This window comes from Bombus flavifrons, chromosome 5, assembly GCF_040668555.2.
Source record: "Bombus flavifrons isolate JBK064 chromosome 5, iyBomFlav1_principal, whole genome shotgun sequence".
Lineage (NCBI taxonomy): Eukaryota > Metazoa > Arthropoda > Insecta > Hymenoptera > Apidae > Bombus > Bombus flavifrons.
Window position 1 is genome coordinate 9,334,256 of NC_138446.1, and position 19,056 is coordinate 9,353,311.

General features: G+C 37.0%; 1 protein-coding gene across 2 annotated transcripts in view; it reads left to right on the forward strand.

Moving 5' to 3' along the window:
* LOC138179897 (zinc finger protein pebbled) overlaps nucleotides 1-19,056 on the forward strand; it is a 108,218-nt gene that overhangs the window by 60,824 nt on the left and 28,338 nt on the right. Inside the window, exon 1 of one of the 2 annotated variants that reach the window (XM_069113145.1) lies at nucleotides 15,403-16,295. The exons of the other annotated variant lie outside the window; for it this stretch is intronic. Within the exon in view, the coding sequence (XP_068969246.1) occupies nucleotides 16,277-16,295 (19 nt within the window). The 5' untranslated portion in view covers nucleotides 15,403-16,276. Of the gene's footprint in view, nucleotides 1-15,402; nucleotides 16,296-19,056 lie in introns of those variants that run through there. 2 annotated transcript variants of the gene reach the window in all.

Consider the following 19,056-nt stretch of genomic DNA (forward strand, 5'->3'; position numbering starts at 1 on the left):
ACGGAAAATGGACACGAAATATTTGCGCATCGAGCCATCGATGTACTAATTAACCTAAAAAATACTACGTTTCGTGTTATTTGGTACCAACTCCCTCGTTGACTATGAAAAAAAAAGAATTGATGAAGAAATTTGATGTTGCGAAAATAAAGAAAATAACTCGTTCTTCTGGAAATTACGGAAAATGGACACGAAATATTTGCGCATCGAGCCATCGATGTACTAATTAACCTAAAAAATACTACGTTTCGTGTTATTTGGTACCAACTCCCTCGTTGACTATGAAAAAAAAAGAATTGATGAAGAAATTTGATGTTGCGAAAATAAAGAAAATAACTCGTTCTTCTGGAAATTACGGAAAATGGACACGAAATATTTGCGCATCGAGCCATCGATGTACTAATTAACCTAAAAAATACTACGTTTCGTGTTATTTGGTACCAACTCTCTCGTTGACTATGAAAAAAAGAAAATAAAATTGATGAAGAAATTTGATGTTGCGAAAATAAATAAAATAACTCGTTCTTCTGGAAATTACGGAAAATGGACACGAAATATTTGCGCATCGAGCCATCGATGTACTAATTAACCTAAAAAATACTACGTTTCGTGTTATTTGGTACCAACTCTCTCGTTGACTACGAAAAAAAAAGAATTGACGAAAAAATTTATTGTGAAAATAAAGACTAACGAAAGAACAGCGTTTTTATTTAAGAAGAGCAATAAACGACCCTATCTTTCCAGTACGCTCACATACTTTTTTAAGAAAACTGCGAGGATAGAAAATAAAACGTTCAGCCAAGCGCGACGAATCCTCATTGTTTTCTTTTCGTCCGGAACAACCCCTACAATGTTTAAACTTTTTGTTTAGACATGGAGCAAACGGTACAGTCATAATTCGTTTTTGCTATGGTCGAAGGTTTAATTACACCGTTTCCATTATTCGAAGTTCCATGTTATACGATGAGATTTTCCTACGCGTATTTACTTGTAAAAATATGTACTATGGACCAGAATTGTATGAACTGCGCCTAAAGCGTGACTCAATCCTCATTTCTCATTTCTCATTTCTCATTTCTGTTTGTTTGGCAAACAACGCAAACTTCGTCCCTTTCTATGTGACTCAATTTTCCGACAGTTTTCCCCGACGAGTGTCGAAATTTGTTCGTACATCCTCCAAGCCGCGAAATATCATTTTCATGCTGAAAAAAATTGCAATTGTTTAGATATAGCATATATCTATTGATTGCGAAATGTATTTTGCATTTGACGAATAATCGTCATTTATATTGCGAAAAATCGTAATTTGAAGCAGAGATACGTGTACACGTTGCATCAGGCACGAAATATCGCGCTCAAAGTGTCAGAAAATTTAGCGATTGCCAATATGCGAGGAACAGCCAGTGCAAAGAGACTTTGAAACGAAAATAATGCAAATATTATTATACAATTATAATAGAAAATTTTGAGCAAACTTAATTTATTTATTTTTTATTTATATACCTAGATTTGTCGTATCCACTTTGGTATAATATTCCAGTTAACATAATCGGTGTTTCGCGCAGTCTTTTAAATCATCGTTTCTTACGAAGCGTCATTCGCCTAGAAATTCTTGAAATTTAGCAAAAAGATAACGGCCCGGCTCGTCTGATGCATCTTCCCGGAGCAAGAGACAAAAGGCTGCAATGTTTGCCATTGCATACAATTTGAATTCCCGCATCTATTGTCTTAACGATGATTCATCATCCATCGCTTTAGTACCATCGTTTCGTAAACCAAGTTGTAATTGGATGGGTCGGTAGTTATTTTTGGAAAAGTGTCTCTAGCATTGAAATAGCATTAAAATGCGACAGACCAGAAATGTACGAAACAACGACGATATTGTTTATTCAAACTGAAAGTTTACTATGATCTGTATCAACGCGCGAACGAAGTTAGATTCTATAATTATTTCTATATGGTTTCTATGTATATTAAACGTATATTATTTCCTGCATCATTCTCGTAGCAGTATCGTGTTTGGTCTCGATCAAAAAATGGTTTTAATCAGGAAAATCTCGACAACGATGAAATTGTCAATGAAATGTGTATTATTAAACAATTTGAAATAGAGAAATTTCGCCGTTGCTTTAGTGTTTCATCTTGTTCTGTTGTTCTATCGCTTCGTATGGCTTCTACAATCGAACGTATATTATTTTCTGCATCATTCTCGTAGTAGTATCGTGTTTGGTCTCGATCAAAAAATGGTTTTAATCAGGAAAATCTCGACAACGATGAAATGTGTATTATTAAACAATTTGAAATAGAGAAATTTCGTCGTTGCTTTAGTGTTTCATCTTGTTCTGTTGTTCTATCGCTTCATATGGCTTCTACAATCGAACGTATATTATTTTCTGCATCATTCTCGTAGTAGTATCGTGTTTGGTCTCGATCAAAAAATGGTTTTAATCAGGAAAATCTCGGCAACGATGAAATTGTCAATGAAATGTATATTACTAAACAATTTTGGGTAGAGAAATTTAAATGTTTATTAATCTTTAGTAATTATTATATTTATTTATATTTATATTTATATTATTTATATTTAGTAAAATATTTATTAATCTTTGTTTTATCTTTAGTAATATCGTGTTTAATCTCATCTTAATCAGAAAAATTTCATTAACACGTCGATGAAATTTCTCTTAACAAAACATTCAAAATAAAGAAATTTCGCGTCGCTGCATTAATATTTAACCTCACAAATACGAAGGCGAAATACAAATACAAATATTGTATAAATATTCGTTAAAATTGTCTAAGAATTTAACCCCAATCGTATTTTACTTCGAATAAAATATCATCCTCTTTATCCGAGCCGACTCTTCCACGCAAGTACTTGCTGATCGTAAACGACAGAAGATACGAAGAAGCGGGAAAAATTGGTGGAAAAAATCACGTCTTTACAAAAATTACATAGACAGTTGGCGATTTCTTCAAAGAATTTTTCCCACGGATTTATAGACTTCCAGACGCGGTATAATTTTTAATTCGACCATTTCCTCGTATCTTCTGTCGCTCACGATTTACAAACACTTGCGCGGAAATTCTTCGCCAAGTATAATGCGCACTTTTGCAAAGTTCCACTTGCCTGAACTTTCGTCGAAATCACAGCGCGTGTCACCTGCGTTCGTTCGCAAGCTCGGCGACAAGCCACGCGTTCCGATACGCTTTACACGTAGAGAAGAGACGACGAAACTCGATTGTTTTCTTCGGAAGAGAAAAAAGGAAATGCTTCTGGCAGATGATATCGCGCGATGTACTGGGAACATCGGCGATTATAATCTGATTCCGCGAATCAGATAGCAACGTTATATGACTATGCGTTATATGACATCGATACGCATCGGTTTCCAGATAGAGGAATTATCTGGCTGCCAGATACGAAAATGTTAGCTTTCGTTCACAAGACCTCGAAAAGATTCTGTACTCGCTCCTTGACGAACGATAAAACGCTTACTCATCAAATTGATATCTAACGTGTGGCAACTTTGTTTTTCGTGGTCGACGTTCGTAGCTTCGCGAGTGGCCAACAGGGTAATCGGAAATATCCAGCGAAATTTGCAAATTTCTTAGTAACGATGCTGCGCTTCGATACGAGATCGCTTCGTTTCTCAACAATTTTTCTCGTTTTTGCTAAATTTACGATCAATCGTTGTATTTAAAATAGCTCGTGAAATATGGAACATTTAATGGGACGAGAGATCGCGAATCGTGTTGAAGTTGTTGTCGATCTTGTGCTCGAACGTTGCTCGATATCTTCATTAATCTTGTTCGATAAGGTTAACATTTAGAGGAAAAGGTATTAACGAGCTAAAACCGCCGATTCTCTGGTCAATATTCGATCGATATGATTAACCGGAGATATCGATTTCGCGACTTTTCAGTATGAAATTCAGAAAGCGTAATTTGTTCGTTTTCAACGGATTCTTGCGAAGCGATTGTTGGCAGAAAGAAATTCTCTGTCATGAAAATTCCAAGCAAAATTTCCAATATCCTTAGCCAAAACGTGACTCGAAATGAATAATAATTCGAAATTATAGTCCTGCAACGATATTATTAATCCTCAGCACGGATGGAAAATTGTAAAATAAATGGAAAATAAAGTCGAAGCTGTTTCTTCTCATCGATGCAATTTCACTTCTTTCGCTTCGCTTTTAATATTTTGAAGCCTATTTCAACATCGTACACGAAAACTCAAGAAGAATTGTACATAAATCACAGCAGCAAATTAGCAATCTCTCAAAAGATCCAACAGCCTGCATCAACGCACCACAGCCTATGAATTATGGCGATCTAACGAACAAAAGAAAGATCGTAAAGCGAAAATGCAAAGAGGAAGAAATGAAACGAAAATGAAACGAGGCTGTTCTTTTCCACCGATACAGTTTCCTTTCGGATGAACAGTTCGATTTTTATCAGTTGGCCAGAGACTTTGACCCAATCCCGTACCGGATGGACCAACGGTGACATCATCGTTCAAACATGGGCGAGGAGAAGCAAACACGAACGAGCGATCTAATCGCCACGGTCGTTGGTTTTTATCAGCGTAGCTACGGGGTTTCTCACCCAAAACGAGAAAAGTTATTGACGTGTTGCAGCATCACCGTGTTACGAACTGCTGTAGTGATGTTTCCAGGGCGTTTTCCTGTGGGAACACCTTATCAGAAGCGAAGCGGACGAAGGGAACGAACGTCCTCGTCCGTTGCCACGAGAGACGCGGTCGCGTTGACAGGTTTCCGTCCCGGAAACCGTGGTCGATGCCTACTTTCCTCTCCGTGTCGCCTCTCCTCCGATCCTGGCCACGATATCCACGATCCAGCTGGAAATTGCGGAATCGCTCTGAATATCAATTTTGTTACAGACGTTTCGCATCTCGTTCGTTGCAGCAATTATCAAATATATTTGAAGATAAATTTTGTAGCAATTGGTTTTGCGAGTAACTGGTTCGTTGCACTAGGAGGTGTAGGTGGAGCTGAAAATCGTGGAAAATTGCGCTGAATAGGAATTTTCTTGCAAACGTTCCGTACCTCGTTCGTTGGAGAAATTGTAAAATATATTTGAAGATAAATTTTAAAGCGAGTAATCGGTTCGTTGCACTAGAACATATAGACGGAGCTGAAAATCGTGGAAATTGCGCTGAAGAGGAATTTTCTTGAAGACGTTTCGTATTTCATTCTTTGGAGTAATTATAAAATATATTTAAAGATAAATTTTGTAGTGTGAGTAACTGGTTTGTTGCACTAGGACGTATAGACGGTGCTGAAAATCGTTGAAAATTGCTCTGAATAGGAATTTTCTTGCCAAATTTTCGTATCTCGTTCGTTGTAGAAATTATGAAATATCTTTGAAGCGAGTGTCTGATAAAATTTGGAAGCGGATATTTGATTCGTTGTACATGTTACGTATATTTAGTCGGAACTGGAAATCGTGGAAAATTGCGCTGAATAGGAATTTTCTTGCAAACGTTTCGTATCTCGTCCGTTGAAAAAATTATCAAATATATTTAAAGATAAATTTTGAAGAGAATAATCGGTTCATTACACTAGGAGATATATACGAAGCTGAAAATCGTAGAAAATTGCGCTGAATATCAATTTTCTTGCAAACGTTTCGTATCTCGTTCGTTGGAAAAATTATCAAATATATTTGAAGATAAATTTTGAAGAGAATAATCGGTTCATTACACTAGGAGATATATACGGAGCTGAAAATCGTAGAAAATTGCGCTGAATATCAATTTTCTTGCAAACGTTTCGTATCTCGTTCGTTGGAAAAATTATCAAATATATTTGAAGATAAATTTTGAAGAAAATAATCGGTTCATTACACTAGGAGATATATACGAAGCTGAAAATCGTAGAAAATTGCGCTGAATATCAATTTTCTTGCAAACGTTTCGTATCTCGTTCGTTGGAAAAATTATCAAATATATTTGAAGATAAATTTTGAAGAGAATAATCGGTTCATTACACTAGGAGATATATACGAAGCTGAAAATCGTAGAAAATTGCGCTGAATATCGTTCGTATTACGAATGTTTCATTATTCTTTCGTTGTATATGGATAACATCACGAATGCAAGATAAATACATATATATGCAATAGATTACATATTAATAATAACGTGCACTCTTCCTTCGATAGATCATAGCTAAGGAAACTTGAAAATTAACCAAAAATTCTATCTTCCCTTATACGTGGATATCTGATCATCAACCACTCAACCACTTCGTCTCATCCTACGTAGCTTTTCGAAAACAATTTCACTGTGATCTACGATTATTCACAAAATCTGCAGCCAAACTACCCAAAGAATCATTGTATAAATATCTTTCCAAAAGCCTAATCTTAACCATTTCAGCGCCACGCAGCGCGATCGCTCTGTTCGCATACTGTGCTCAACTATTATATGTTCGATCACGATCGTGATTTCGCAACGCGCTCGGTTGCAAATGTAGCTCGTCTCGAGTCATATCAGAGTTTCCTCTCGTAATTACTTTCCTTTTTTTTTTTTTTTTTTTTAAATAATCGTAAACCACCTTCATAAACGAAAAAAGAGAGCAGCGCGATCGTATCGATCGACGTTTCTCGCAAATAAATAAACGAAACTTTATAGCACTGCGTGGCAGAATCCGACAAAAATTCTTAAAAATGCCCTGCCATTAAAGCGGTTAATACCCGAACAATTTTGAAGAAAGCAATCCCTTATCTTGGATGCTTACGTCTAAACCATTAACCGTAATCTTGGACCCAATCGCGAACGTTAAAGCTGTAAACAACAAATTCTTGAAAATTTCCTAATAACCCCAATTCTACATCCTAAATGTACCCTACGGATACTTGGCTATTATGCAAAAGGAAATGAATTGTACGTAGGATTGGTACATTGTGTGCAGTTTTTCCAGCATTCTAACGTCAATAAATTTACTACGATATTGAAAAAGGAATGGAAAAGAAGGAGCATTAGGACCATAAAATATATTACTTTGGTAATTTTCTAGATAAACATATACGATAGAATTATACTATTCATTTTAAAGACGCCGTAAGACGAACTAAGATATTTATATAACGTTACACTATCGATCACTTTTCTTCCAACGTATTTCACATCGCTGCAATTGAAATATCTGAGAAATTTTATTCCTTTGGAAAATATTACATCGTTGTATTATCTGAAGAACCCTCGACGTTGTATAATGCTATTTTAAATAAATATAAATTCCATTTTCAATTTTATTCCTATGATGCAATTCGCTGTAATCGACGTGTATACAGGGTGGTTGGTAACTGGTGGTTCAAGCGGAAAGGGGCTGATTCTACGCGAAAAAAGAAGTCGAAAATATAGAATAAACATTTTTCGTTTGAGGCTCTGTTTTCGAGAAAATCGACTTTGAATTTTCGCTCGGTACGCGTGCGGTACGTTATAACGGATGTCACTGTAGATCGTTGTCTCGATGGAAAAATTAAAAAAAAAAATAAAAAAAAAATTTATTCTATATTTTCGACTTCTTTTTTCGCGTAGAATCGCCTGTATAAAAAAGAAGATTTTATAAATTTCTACAAAGTTACAGTAGTTTATTATATCATCGACTCTTCGATCGATTACGATTAATCACCGTTTTATTGTTACTAATAGCGAATAATTAAGCAATATAGTTTATTGCATAATTTCTATAGTTTCAAACATGATGCATAGAAAACTAAAATCGATGGAATACAAAAAAGAAAATCTTTGATTCTTCGCACAACTCTAAGATTGAGATCCTACGACGATCGCAATCGAAAACGCTAAAAGCATATCGGTAACGTTTCTTGTTACGTAACCAATGAAACTATACGGAGAAACTTAAAAATATCAACAGTTTCCAGAAGAAATTTCGAAATTCAATAACCGCTACAACACCAGCTTCACTAAACATTCCGATCGTTTAGCAACTCGCCTTCTAAATGAATTTGATTACCGAAGAATACTGAAAATCTTATCGTAATGTTACGTTTCATGCCATGATAACACACCGTAATTGATAAAAATTCTCCATGACAATTGATCGTAATTGATTTCTATCCAAAAAAAGAAAAAAAGGTCTTGGAAGGTACAGAGAAAAGAATAAAATCGAAAACGAAGAGGCGTCGAGACACGTCGTTACGTGTCGTAGAAATGGTCTAAAATATGAAACATTAGGTGCATGTGCAAAACATTATGAACAAACTGAAGAATACATTAGTCATCGGTTATCCTAAATGACTTTGTTTATGACTTAGAAACAATACCTTTCAAACAGGTAAAGGTACCTTTCACTGATTCATTTCAACATCCGACTCATTTGCCAGAAACTAATGCTAATTCCTCTTACTAACCCGGTCTTTTCACTACCACCGCTTCCTTTCCTCCTATTTCTCCATGGAAATGTGCAGTTTTTTCCTCGTAAAATTTATTGTAATTTCGTTGAAGTCGTTTCTCGAGAAACGTTTCAGTAAATATTCCATCGGGTAAATTAATCAGCGATGTTAATTATATTAATCGTACAATATCGACGATTATTTGTCGAACAACGTTATTAAACTTATTCGTCGAGAAGTTTGGTAAAATATAGCACAGGTGTAATTTTCTCAAAAGATAATGCTTCTGTCTATATTTCAGTTATTAATTAAAAATTAATTATCAATTAATATATACCTGCTATATTAGGTTGTGCGAAAAGTTTCTTTCGTTTCATGAGGAAATAATAGACGCTATTGTTTTATATTATTTTATCGAATTACGTACGATCCATTTTGTTATGTCTTGGTTTCTATGTCTTTGTTATAACTCGGTTTCACGTTTGTACGAAGGTGCACTGCTGTATAAAACACTTTCCGGATAACCTAATATATATATATATCTTATCAATAATAAAAACCTTATCAATAATAAAAAAGACAGTTATTTATCACGCTATATATATAACAGATACATTTTAATTATCGACTATTGAAAAATTACGATACTCGTAATATTTCTTTTACGAAACGTCGTCCATTGACCGGAAGTAGCTTCCAAAAGTTGATACTTCCTTAACAATACACTCACCGAGTATTATCAAAAAATAGGTAGATAAATTAGTGCAAAATTTGTCCTACCTCGATTCGATGTTTATCCATCGTTCCTCTGAGAAATTAAAATACAATTATCCTTCGTTCCGTTCTCTGCAAAGAAATTCATTTCAATTTATATCGTATCTGTTGCCGATAATTTCTATATTTCCCATATTCCATTTTCTGACAGTCAGAAAATAAACAATACATTCTACGAATCGCAATTTGATCTTCTCTCGTCGTCCATTTCTTCTCCACATCTTCTCTACCCATCTCGATCAACAATTCTAAACGTGTCAAAATAAACAATTTTACACTGAGAAGAATTCTTCGTCGATTGCATGTGACGCTTAAGATAAATCAGATTTTTTTGCTTCCGGTCAAGCAGGAAGGGGACAATGTCCGCTTTAGATGCGGTGACGCGAGAGGATCCTCTGAATGGCAGGTAGAAGCGGAAACGGTTAAAAGTCAACTGTGATCCTGATTTTTTTGCCCATCTGATTTGACTTGCGAGAGGTCCAGGACGCGAGATTCGTAGTAATGACAAGGGTTACTTCCCTTTGCAGCCCTTTTTTCTGCATCAAAGCTCACGATGGACCATATGGACATCGCGGTCAATCTCGACCCTCTTCCTCAACTTTTATTTCTATTTTGTTTCTAACGTATAGAAAACATGCTCCTTTTGTAATAAATTTTTCTGTGATAAATGACATCTTCGAGGGATGGAAAGGGGCTTAGCGTGCTTCTGGCGAAGGTCGAAGGAAACTAATTTATATAAATTAAAAAATCAATTAGAAATGAAATATTTTCGAAGCTTAAATATCGGGGAAGTGGGAAATTCGAGACTTTTTATGTACAGGGTAGTTGGTAACTGGTGGTACAAGCGGAAGGGGGGTGATTCTACGCGAAAAAAGAAGTAGAAAATATAGAATATTTGTAAAATACAAAGTGGACATTTCAAAGAGTTTAAGGTCTCGCGAATTTGTCGGTTTGGAAGCTGGACATTGTCAACGTTAAAAAATGCAACGATTCTGGAAACGAACAATTGCCACGATTCGTAGGTTCACGGTTTTATATTAGTTGGGAGCGTAAAATTCGAGAAAATTCTGAAATTCACAATATTCCGATATTCGTCGATCTAAAAGCTGAAGAATTGAAAAATTCCAAAGTTTCGAGGTTTGAAAGTCTCGAAGTTCAAAAATTTCCATGTCCGGAAATCGAAAGATTGGACGACTCGGACGAATTTGAAAATTCAGAAATTTGGCAACTTGATTGTTCAAGGATGCTGCCCTCATCAAAAGTATCCAAATCCGACGAAATCCTTCTACGCGTCTCAGGTATTAGATATTTACATGCGGGACAGCCTAAACAATACATCGTTTAGAAGATTATGGGCTAACCGGCTTTAGTCCTTTCTTCAGAATGGTTCTAATATCTCAAGGATAATAATACGCAGAGTCAGCTGTTGTCCTACATTACTTTATTGGGCCCGAAAATACTTGACCAACATACCTCGCGGAGGTTGTATACTTTTTGCTACCATCAGGTATAAGATTTTTATAGCTTTTCAGAGGGGTTCACAAGGCATAAAAGCTTTATTGTAACGAAAGATTTGAATAGATGTAACGGATCCTTTCCTCTTTTCTCTTCTTAATTAATTATGCAACAATAGATAATACCATTAAACGATAATAATATAAAAATATAAATAAAGATAGATTAACTTAAAGATATTTGTTCGACTTTAAAAGAATTCAAAAGAGACTATTTTAATTAATGTTCTTGCATAATCAGTGAATATTAATTAAAATTTATATGATCTTGCTTTTTAGAAGAAAATGTGTAAAATTTCTCCTTTTTCTTTTTTTCATACTCTTTCTCGTTATCACGAATGACACGTTTATGCTATTGTGATAAATAATTAACTATTATATCAACTATTTTCGCAGCACGCAAAGTGTCCATTTCAACCTACTTTTCCATACGAGTTTTATATTCCTTAATTACTAAAGGGTTTATTAGCCTGCTGGTAGTAACGAAGAAGGATAATAAAAGTGGCAGCATTAATTAGGCAGGCTGATCATCAAATTGCAAAGAAAGATCATTCACAGGGATCCACACCGTGCAAGCGTGTAATTCTAAGTTATTTCATTTACATCGAATTAATTGCAAAATTTAAAGATTAATATTCTCGTTACAGAATTACTATTCTATAATTCTAAATTATTTAATTTACATCGAATTAATTGCAAGATTCAAAGATTAATATTCTCGTTACATAATTACTATTCTTCTTCTCACGATCTTTTCAGCAACTATAACATGTAATTATTGGAATACATCACGATGCATGACCGAAGATTAGAAATATTCAAATATTGAACGTGATATCGATACATCTGCCTTTCGTTCAGTTCTATTCCTTCTTCTAATTTTCTAAAATATCTGAATCAATTTAAAGTACTTTTAAATAATAACAAATTCAGTATATTTAACCCTCCACCCTCTGATATACGAGAGTATATTTAAACAAACATTTGTTACATATCAAATGAAATTTATCGCGAGAAGAGTTCGTTTTACCTGTAATTTCAACTAAATTATACAAAACACCAAGTGACCATTATAAATTGCAACTTATTGTTCTCCGTACGATCAGCCTTCCTATTATACGTTCTTTCTCCTGTTCTTTTTCTCTACCCTTTCTTTCTTCATCTTCTAAATCAAACACTTTCAACCCTTAAACCTGAATTTGATAAACTTAACACAACGATCTGTAGGACAATAACTTATTATACAAATCATTCGCTAAAAGAATTTTACCAATGTGATGAAATTTAATTTAAAAGATAGGATTTCTATCGTGACAAATTTGAAAATATACGATTCCTCCGATCGTTTCTTCCGTGTTGTCCGAAACCTCAAATTCGAAGACTCGCAGCGAACCAAAGAAAAACATACGCAGTTTGCTGGAAGAACCACGCAAGCAGCAGCGATATCGCTTGACCATAGATACATAACATACATTCTTAAACAGATCGAAGAACGTTTGTCATAAGAAGATACGAGGGATCGGAACCGCTCTCCTCGCTCGTGTATTTGTTAATCGGTATAATTAAGATACACGGGTTCGCAGCTGTTTTCATTAGGAAAATCTTCGTCTTTGGAATCCTAAAATGCTGTTCCTTTCTTATACGAAAATCAGCCAAGGCCATGCATGATGAATAGAAGGAAATCCGTTAGTAACTTTCCGATAATAAAGTCTGGCTGTTTGTTTCTGCGTTTCAGACTGTTCAGAGGCAATAAATTACAAAGTAAACGAATCTTGTATAATTGCACTGTAGATATTCGGGATGATAATTTGGTCCTCATTGAACATCGTAAAATAGGAGATTGCCTGCATCTGTATATTTTACCTATTATGTAGAAATTTGGAGGTTTATAATATTTACAAACTATTGTTCCAACAGAAAATAGTGGCAGGGTACTTTATAGGTAGAAAAGTAGAAATTCAATGCGCAATAATTCGTAGGTAGGATGAAAAAGGCTTATTATTGATACATCATAGTGTATATTCTTTTGCGGGAATTCATGTACCTGGTCGAAAGGTGGTTTCGAGAAAAATTATTTTTCTTATTCGACGACCAGATATCCATTTTACATACGTTCGGAATGCATACTGTTCGTATCTTTAGTTTCAATGCAGATTTTTCATTTTCTCTGTTTTAGAATTCTTCATTTTCGTCTGCCTTTCGGCTATACGGTGACTTGCAGTTACACGTACAAAATTAGTCGGAATGATAATCGTAGTTTAATCTAAACTCTGTCAACATGCCTGCATCATGTCAACATAAATGCATCTAACGCCTTTTTTATTTAACGTACGTACAAATCAACTAATTTTCTGTTGTCTGATAGCGATGACTCGATCTGAGCAAGTTGCAGATACGCAATTTTCTCTTAACTGGTCAGCGTGAATTTTAATAATTTTCGTACTAAGAATTTCTTATCGTATTGGTATTAGTCATCTACCTATTTCGTGATACAGCCGCTCGCAATAGTATTCGTAGTCTCACTTATCGGAGAAAATCTTAACGTGCGTATATTGTGCGTGTTGTATAAAACATTTTGAAATTTCATTAGCAAACAGAGAATGAGTCGCGATGATTATATCGGTGAAATTTGAATCCAAGCTGAAAATATGCCGCGTGTCTGTAAAAGTTGTCGCCAAACTCGCAAAAACAAGCGAAAACGTCTTAATAAACATAAGTGTAAAACCAATGTTATTTCGAACTTCTCGTCTCATCTAACAACAGTTTTCGATTCGTTGTATCAATCGAATGAACGAAGCAACTGGTCTATCATACGTACCCTTACTCATTAAACTTCTCATAATTTCGAAAGCAGTAGTTTTCTAACTCGCGTTTCTACTTGTTTCGACGAGTAATACAAGTTGTTGAATTTTGCTTCCAATTGTAAATACTCTGCGCATAGGTACATAGAAAGCGGAAAATAAATACCGCAAACTCATATTTGATAAACGTCAAACGTATATTTGAAATGGTTCCTGGATACTATGTACACTATGACTAATTACCATTATGGACGTTTATCTATTTACCCTGCAAAACATGTCTAAATCTGTACCAAATATCCTACACACAGCTTTTATCATCGCTTAAAATTCTAGCGATTATAATTTTGATAACCGAGTGTCATTTAGAGTGCCAATGAAGCACAGCGCGCGTGCGTTTCGTTTTTGCTCCAAAATGTTGCTACGGGCATTTTCGCGAGCAACTCTATTCTCGGACCGCTTTGAGCTAAATCTCGTAGATTCGCGAGGTCGAAAAATTACATAAACATGGTCTTTGTTAAAGAAAAAAAGTTACGCGCCGTGTTAAGAAGATCAGTAGAAACGCGTCATCCCTTTACGTAATTGCCGTTGCAGTGCGCGGAAACGATGCAGCGTTTCCCGGGGCTGAAAAGAGGGAAAACTCGCTTCGCCTGCCCTCACATATCGTATGGTCCGGAGAAGCTCGTCGTCCCTCTTGCGTGGGTGGCTGCGCGCGTTCGCTCTCCCATCCGGCGACACGCACACACATTTACAGGTGAACGATGTATGTGCGCGCACTGTACTCGATGATATAGCGGCGTTGGCATAGGTACGGACCGCCGGTGGCGGGGATAAGATAAAGCGCGGAGAGAAAGAGAAAGGTCAGAGTGGTGGGGATGGGCGGTGAGACGCGTGGGAGAGGAGGGACAGCAGACAGGAGCCGAGAAAACGATCACGAGGCGAGAGAAGGAAGCACCTGGGGCGCGATAAGGATGCTCCGACTGCCCTCTGCTCGGGTAGGGGTAGAAAGAGAGGCAATAGAAAGAGATACAGTCCGAGAGGGTACACGCTTCTCCCGTGGAAAACATGTAAGGACTTAGGAAGCGACGTGACCGGGCGGGAGAGGCTTCGGGAGTGGGGATGACCGCAAGAGTTAGGAGAAACGTGAAAGATTAACAAGGATGGATAATGCTCTGTGCTGTTTATTAGAGAAGGATACACGCTAGTATGAAAAATAGAGATGGGTTTGTGGTACTTTTACGTAGAGAAAGAGAGAGACACGTATGACAAACAAGCGACAATGCATAAATACTATGAATCATTTCATAACGAAGGATGATGCATAGGACGGAGTTAGGGCTGGGTATAGGATTCAGAGAAAGACGCGCGTAAAAAGTAAACAAGAACGCGCAGCTGAAATTAGAAACAGAGATAGATAGACGCACGATTGTAAATACCGCCCGATGAAAATTGAAGGATACACTTACTAGAAACTAGATACTATGTACTAGAAAGAGAAACGCTGTTCTGAAACGCGTGAATTTCGGTGCATCTTTTACCGTTCAACGTACGGAAGAACGTACATCACGTAGATTTTCATAAATCCTGCACCAACGTTAGTTTCTGCTACCAAAATAAAGAGAAAACAGATAAAATATAGAGTATAGAAAAGAGAAGAAACGTTAGAGCAGTGATGTTCAACATTGTTAGCGCACCGGGGACCAAGAGAAGCGTTGGTGGAAGGGCATAAGGCAGAGAATAGGGGGAGAGAAGCGTGGCGCACGGAAGACGGGGGAACAAGTGAGAGCAAGAAGGGTGGCATGCGAGTGGTGGGGAGGATTATGAGTAGACGGGGTGGGGGTCGGGCGGTCGAACGGAGCCGAATACGGGGCAGGTAGGGGGTGGGGGGACAGGTAGAAGGGATGATGAGGCTCTCGTGCGCAGACTAAGAGGAATTGTCAGAAGCACATCGTGTCATTTCTCCGCGGTGAGTTGGTCTGTTACGACCTGTTCTCTCGTGCGGACTCAGTGTTTCTCTGCATATACATATATATATCTCACACACCGTCACGTCGGTTCAGTCTATATGACCACGCTCCGTCAGAATCGGTCTATCTCTCTCGGATTATATCTGTGTGTCCGTAATAGACGATAAGTATTCAGACTCGAGCCGGGAGTACCTTATTCGTCCGCAGACCATCGTAGCGCGTGGATGTGACATTCGAAGACAGTGTATCGAAGCAAATTAAAGAGCCAGACAGAAGACATAGTGACTCGGTGATCGTTGTGCCGAATGGACGAACTTGCGTTTCGTGAAACGGACTTGTGTTTCGCGGAACGTAATTATCGAGATACACAGAAGCTGTGAAGATTTGTTAGTACCGTATTATACTAACGTATAAATACATAGATAATCGTTTGTGCGCGTGTAAATTATTTTTCGTTCTCTTTTTTATATTCGTTATATTACTTCGCTGGTAACGTTCGATAGTGATATACGTTAATAATATACGATAGTTATACTCATTAGTCATATTCGTTACTTATATTCGTTAGTAATATAATATTTAACGTAACACCCGATATAATATTCTGTGTATCGTTCGGTATAATACCGATATACAAGTTGGAGTATTAAAACGAAGTTGTCGTTGCATCGTACAGCAAGCGAAACAGTGATATATTGAGATTTCATTTCTGATGTGGTCCCTGTGAGGAAATCTCGTGTTAAGTGCAACCTACACCATTTATTTGGATCTTAAGTGCCTGAACTGCTGACCTTGGAATTTTATAATTCGATCACGGCGCTAAACTGAGGGAAGAATGGATTACTCGACGAAAGGTACGTCTGCTCTTCTTCCTGTTTCGTGGTCAGGTGACTGGATGAGATACGCCTCTCTTTTTCTACACCTCTTTTTCTGTCTCTCTCGACAGAGAGAAGCAGATAAGAGATTTTCTCTCGTCACGTCGATCGATTTCTTGCGTCTCTTGTTTTCGGTTTGTTCCTCCGTTTTGTTGGTTAAATGGTGATCGTAGCTAGGACTCTTCTGGTCCGAGATAACATACAGACACAAACGGGAAACAGTTTCTTATTAACAGATTTATTAAAGATTCTTACAAAAATTGATTAAGATCCATCGTCTCAAACTTCTTCTTAGTTCAATCGTTGCGTATCTATCGCGTACACAGAGATCGATTAAAAGTTTAAAGGTACGTTTTGAGACGAGACGAGTGACGTTATGTAATTTGATCCGTAAACATACGACATTGCTGGTCGTGTAGAATCTATAATTAATTTTGTCGCTATTTAATTGGCGTGTCGTAGATGGAAACTCGAATATCCTCGGTATCTTGGAACATCAAACGTTACATCAAATTGCTAACAAGAAATCGATCGAGTTGATCTTTTGAAAATTTCTCAGTCTTAATAGCTCGTCGTGGCTGTATACTTTTAGTTTTTCTGGAAATAAACAAGTAGAGAGGATGCTGCGGCCGATCAATTTGTAGTAAACCGCGAGGTTAAGAGAACGAGAGGAATATCTCAGATTTCCGTTGCAATTAGTCAAAATGTCCTATCTAACGTGTTCTAATTCAATGAATAATTCAATATCCCATCTTCCACTCTCTGTATCTTTTCCAAGCCGTATATTTACGGCGTCAGAAAACGGCGATTGAAAATTTCACATTGGAGCAGATCAAAGGTAACAGATAGAAACGATAAAACGTCGATTCTCGCCCCAGATTCGAAACGATAGATAGGACATTTTAACTAGGTAGGACAGACTAATGACGATCTAGAACGTTAGTCCTCCAAGGACCAAACGATGAAATAATAACAAATACGTAGACGACGTTGCTTTGCTCGAGAACAAATTTGCAGATTCCACGCGGTAAATTTTATTACACGAGAAACGAGTTTCAAGCTTGGGAAACTGCAAAGATTAAAAGTGGCGATCTTCGAAATTTTTCGCGATTTAGAGAATTCTTGGAAATCACGTCGCTTTCGTAAATAAAGCGTTGCATCGTCGACGAGGATCGATTCGTTAAAGAAAAGACGCTACTGACAAATATTCGAATCCTTCGTTCAAACGCCATCTTCCTATCGCTATGTATAATCATTCGAATTAAGCACATCATTATGTTCCATTAACACGGCCATTTTAATTCCATCGCGCGGAGACTTGAATGCCACTTCTCCGAACAGCCGAGATCAAAAGTCGTCCATCCCGGAAACGCTTTATTTTCGTTCGGTGTTCTTCGAGTCTTTTCAAGGAGACCGATCAGATATACAAAAAAAAAAAAAAAAAAAAAGAAAACAGAAAGAAGAAGCAACAAACAAGTAGAATTCTTTTATTAGACTTCGAGAAATTTCGTTCGATCTTGTTTTCCACCTTTCGCTATTTTAACGCGGCGTCTATTGTTTTTCGAATCGACCTAACGCGATGTTAAGGCCGGTTGATCGGTGGCCTGGGAATATTTGGGCCGAGAGGCAACAGGATGCGAGGAAACGACCGAAATTCGATGGCTAATGAGCAAGTCGAGTACTACAACAAAGAAGAAGATGAAGAAGGAGAGAGAGATATTATCGTTCGTGACCGTTGTGTTTCGCCACTTCTGTCTCTCTTCCTCTTCGTCCTTTTGTCTCTGCTTTCGCTTTGTATCTCGATTAACACAGAAAATATCGATGCCTATCGGTATCTCCATTAAGTCTGCGTGTAATGGGATTTTCGTTTCAAGAACGCGGCGCACGTTCTCCATTGAAATTCGCGTGTCAATGTTACGCGAGACTCCGTTTCGTTCGCTCGCTGAAAATGCTTGATAAACGATAGATCTGTGCGTTTCGTGGTTTCCTCCTGAGCCAATTAGACTCGAGTACGATTTCTGCTATATCGAAAACAGAATGACAATTATCTTTTAATTTTCCATGTGACTGTAACTTTTCTTTCGACAACGTTCCTGAAGGTGTTTCTGGTGAACAGAACGTAGAGGAAACAGAAATCAGGTATCGAGAGTTTATGGAAATTTGTAAAATAAAAGGAAACGGAAATTAGATGTGAGAGAATTGATCAGATAAAGTAAGATGTTGAGAAATTCGATTAACTCGTTGAGTTATTTGCACGAATTTTATTTATCGATTAGAAATTCTGTTTCAATTTTTGATACGTTTAATTGATGAATAAAAATTCAGATGGTCCATATTTTTCATAAAATCTCGATAAAACGAGAACTAGTTGGGTTAACTTTGCAGAAACGAAATTGACGATAGAGATTTTCTTCTGCTTTTCGAATTAGGTCAGGTGAGACAGTTTTATCAGAAATTGGATTCTTTCGTCCTTAGATTTGTATCTGACGGGGAAAAATATAGCGAGGATGATAAAACACGATTAGACGAGAGAGAAAGAGATAATTCGCTGGTTTCATTGTTCTGCAATCGAAGATAAAATCGTATCCCCACCAGAGTTTCCATTGATTCGACGTATTGGTAATCGAAGGATTAACAGATTTTTTTCGAAATTCGATTAAATGGCATTGGAAACGTTATATGGCTGGTATTATGTAATTTCGAATGAGAGACAATTGTATCTCGGCAAAAATTTCTACTC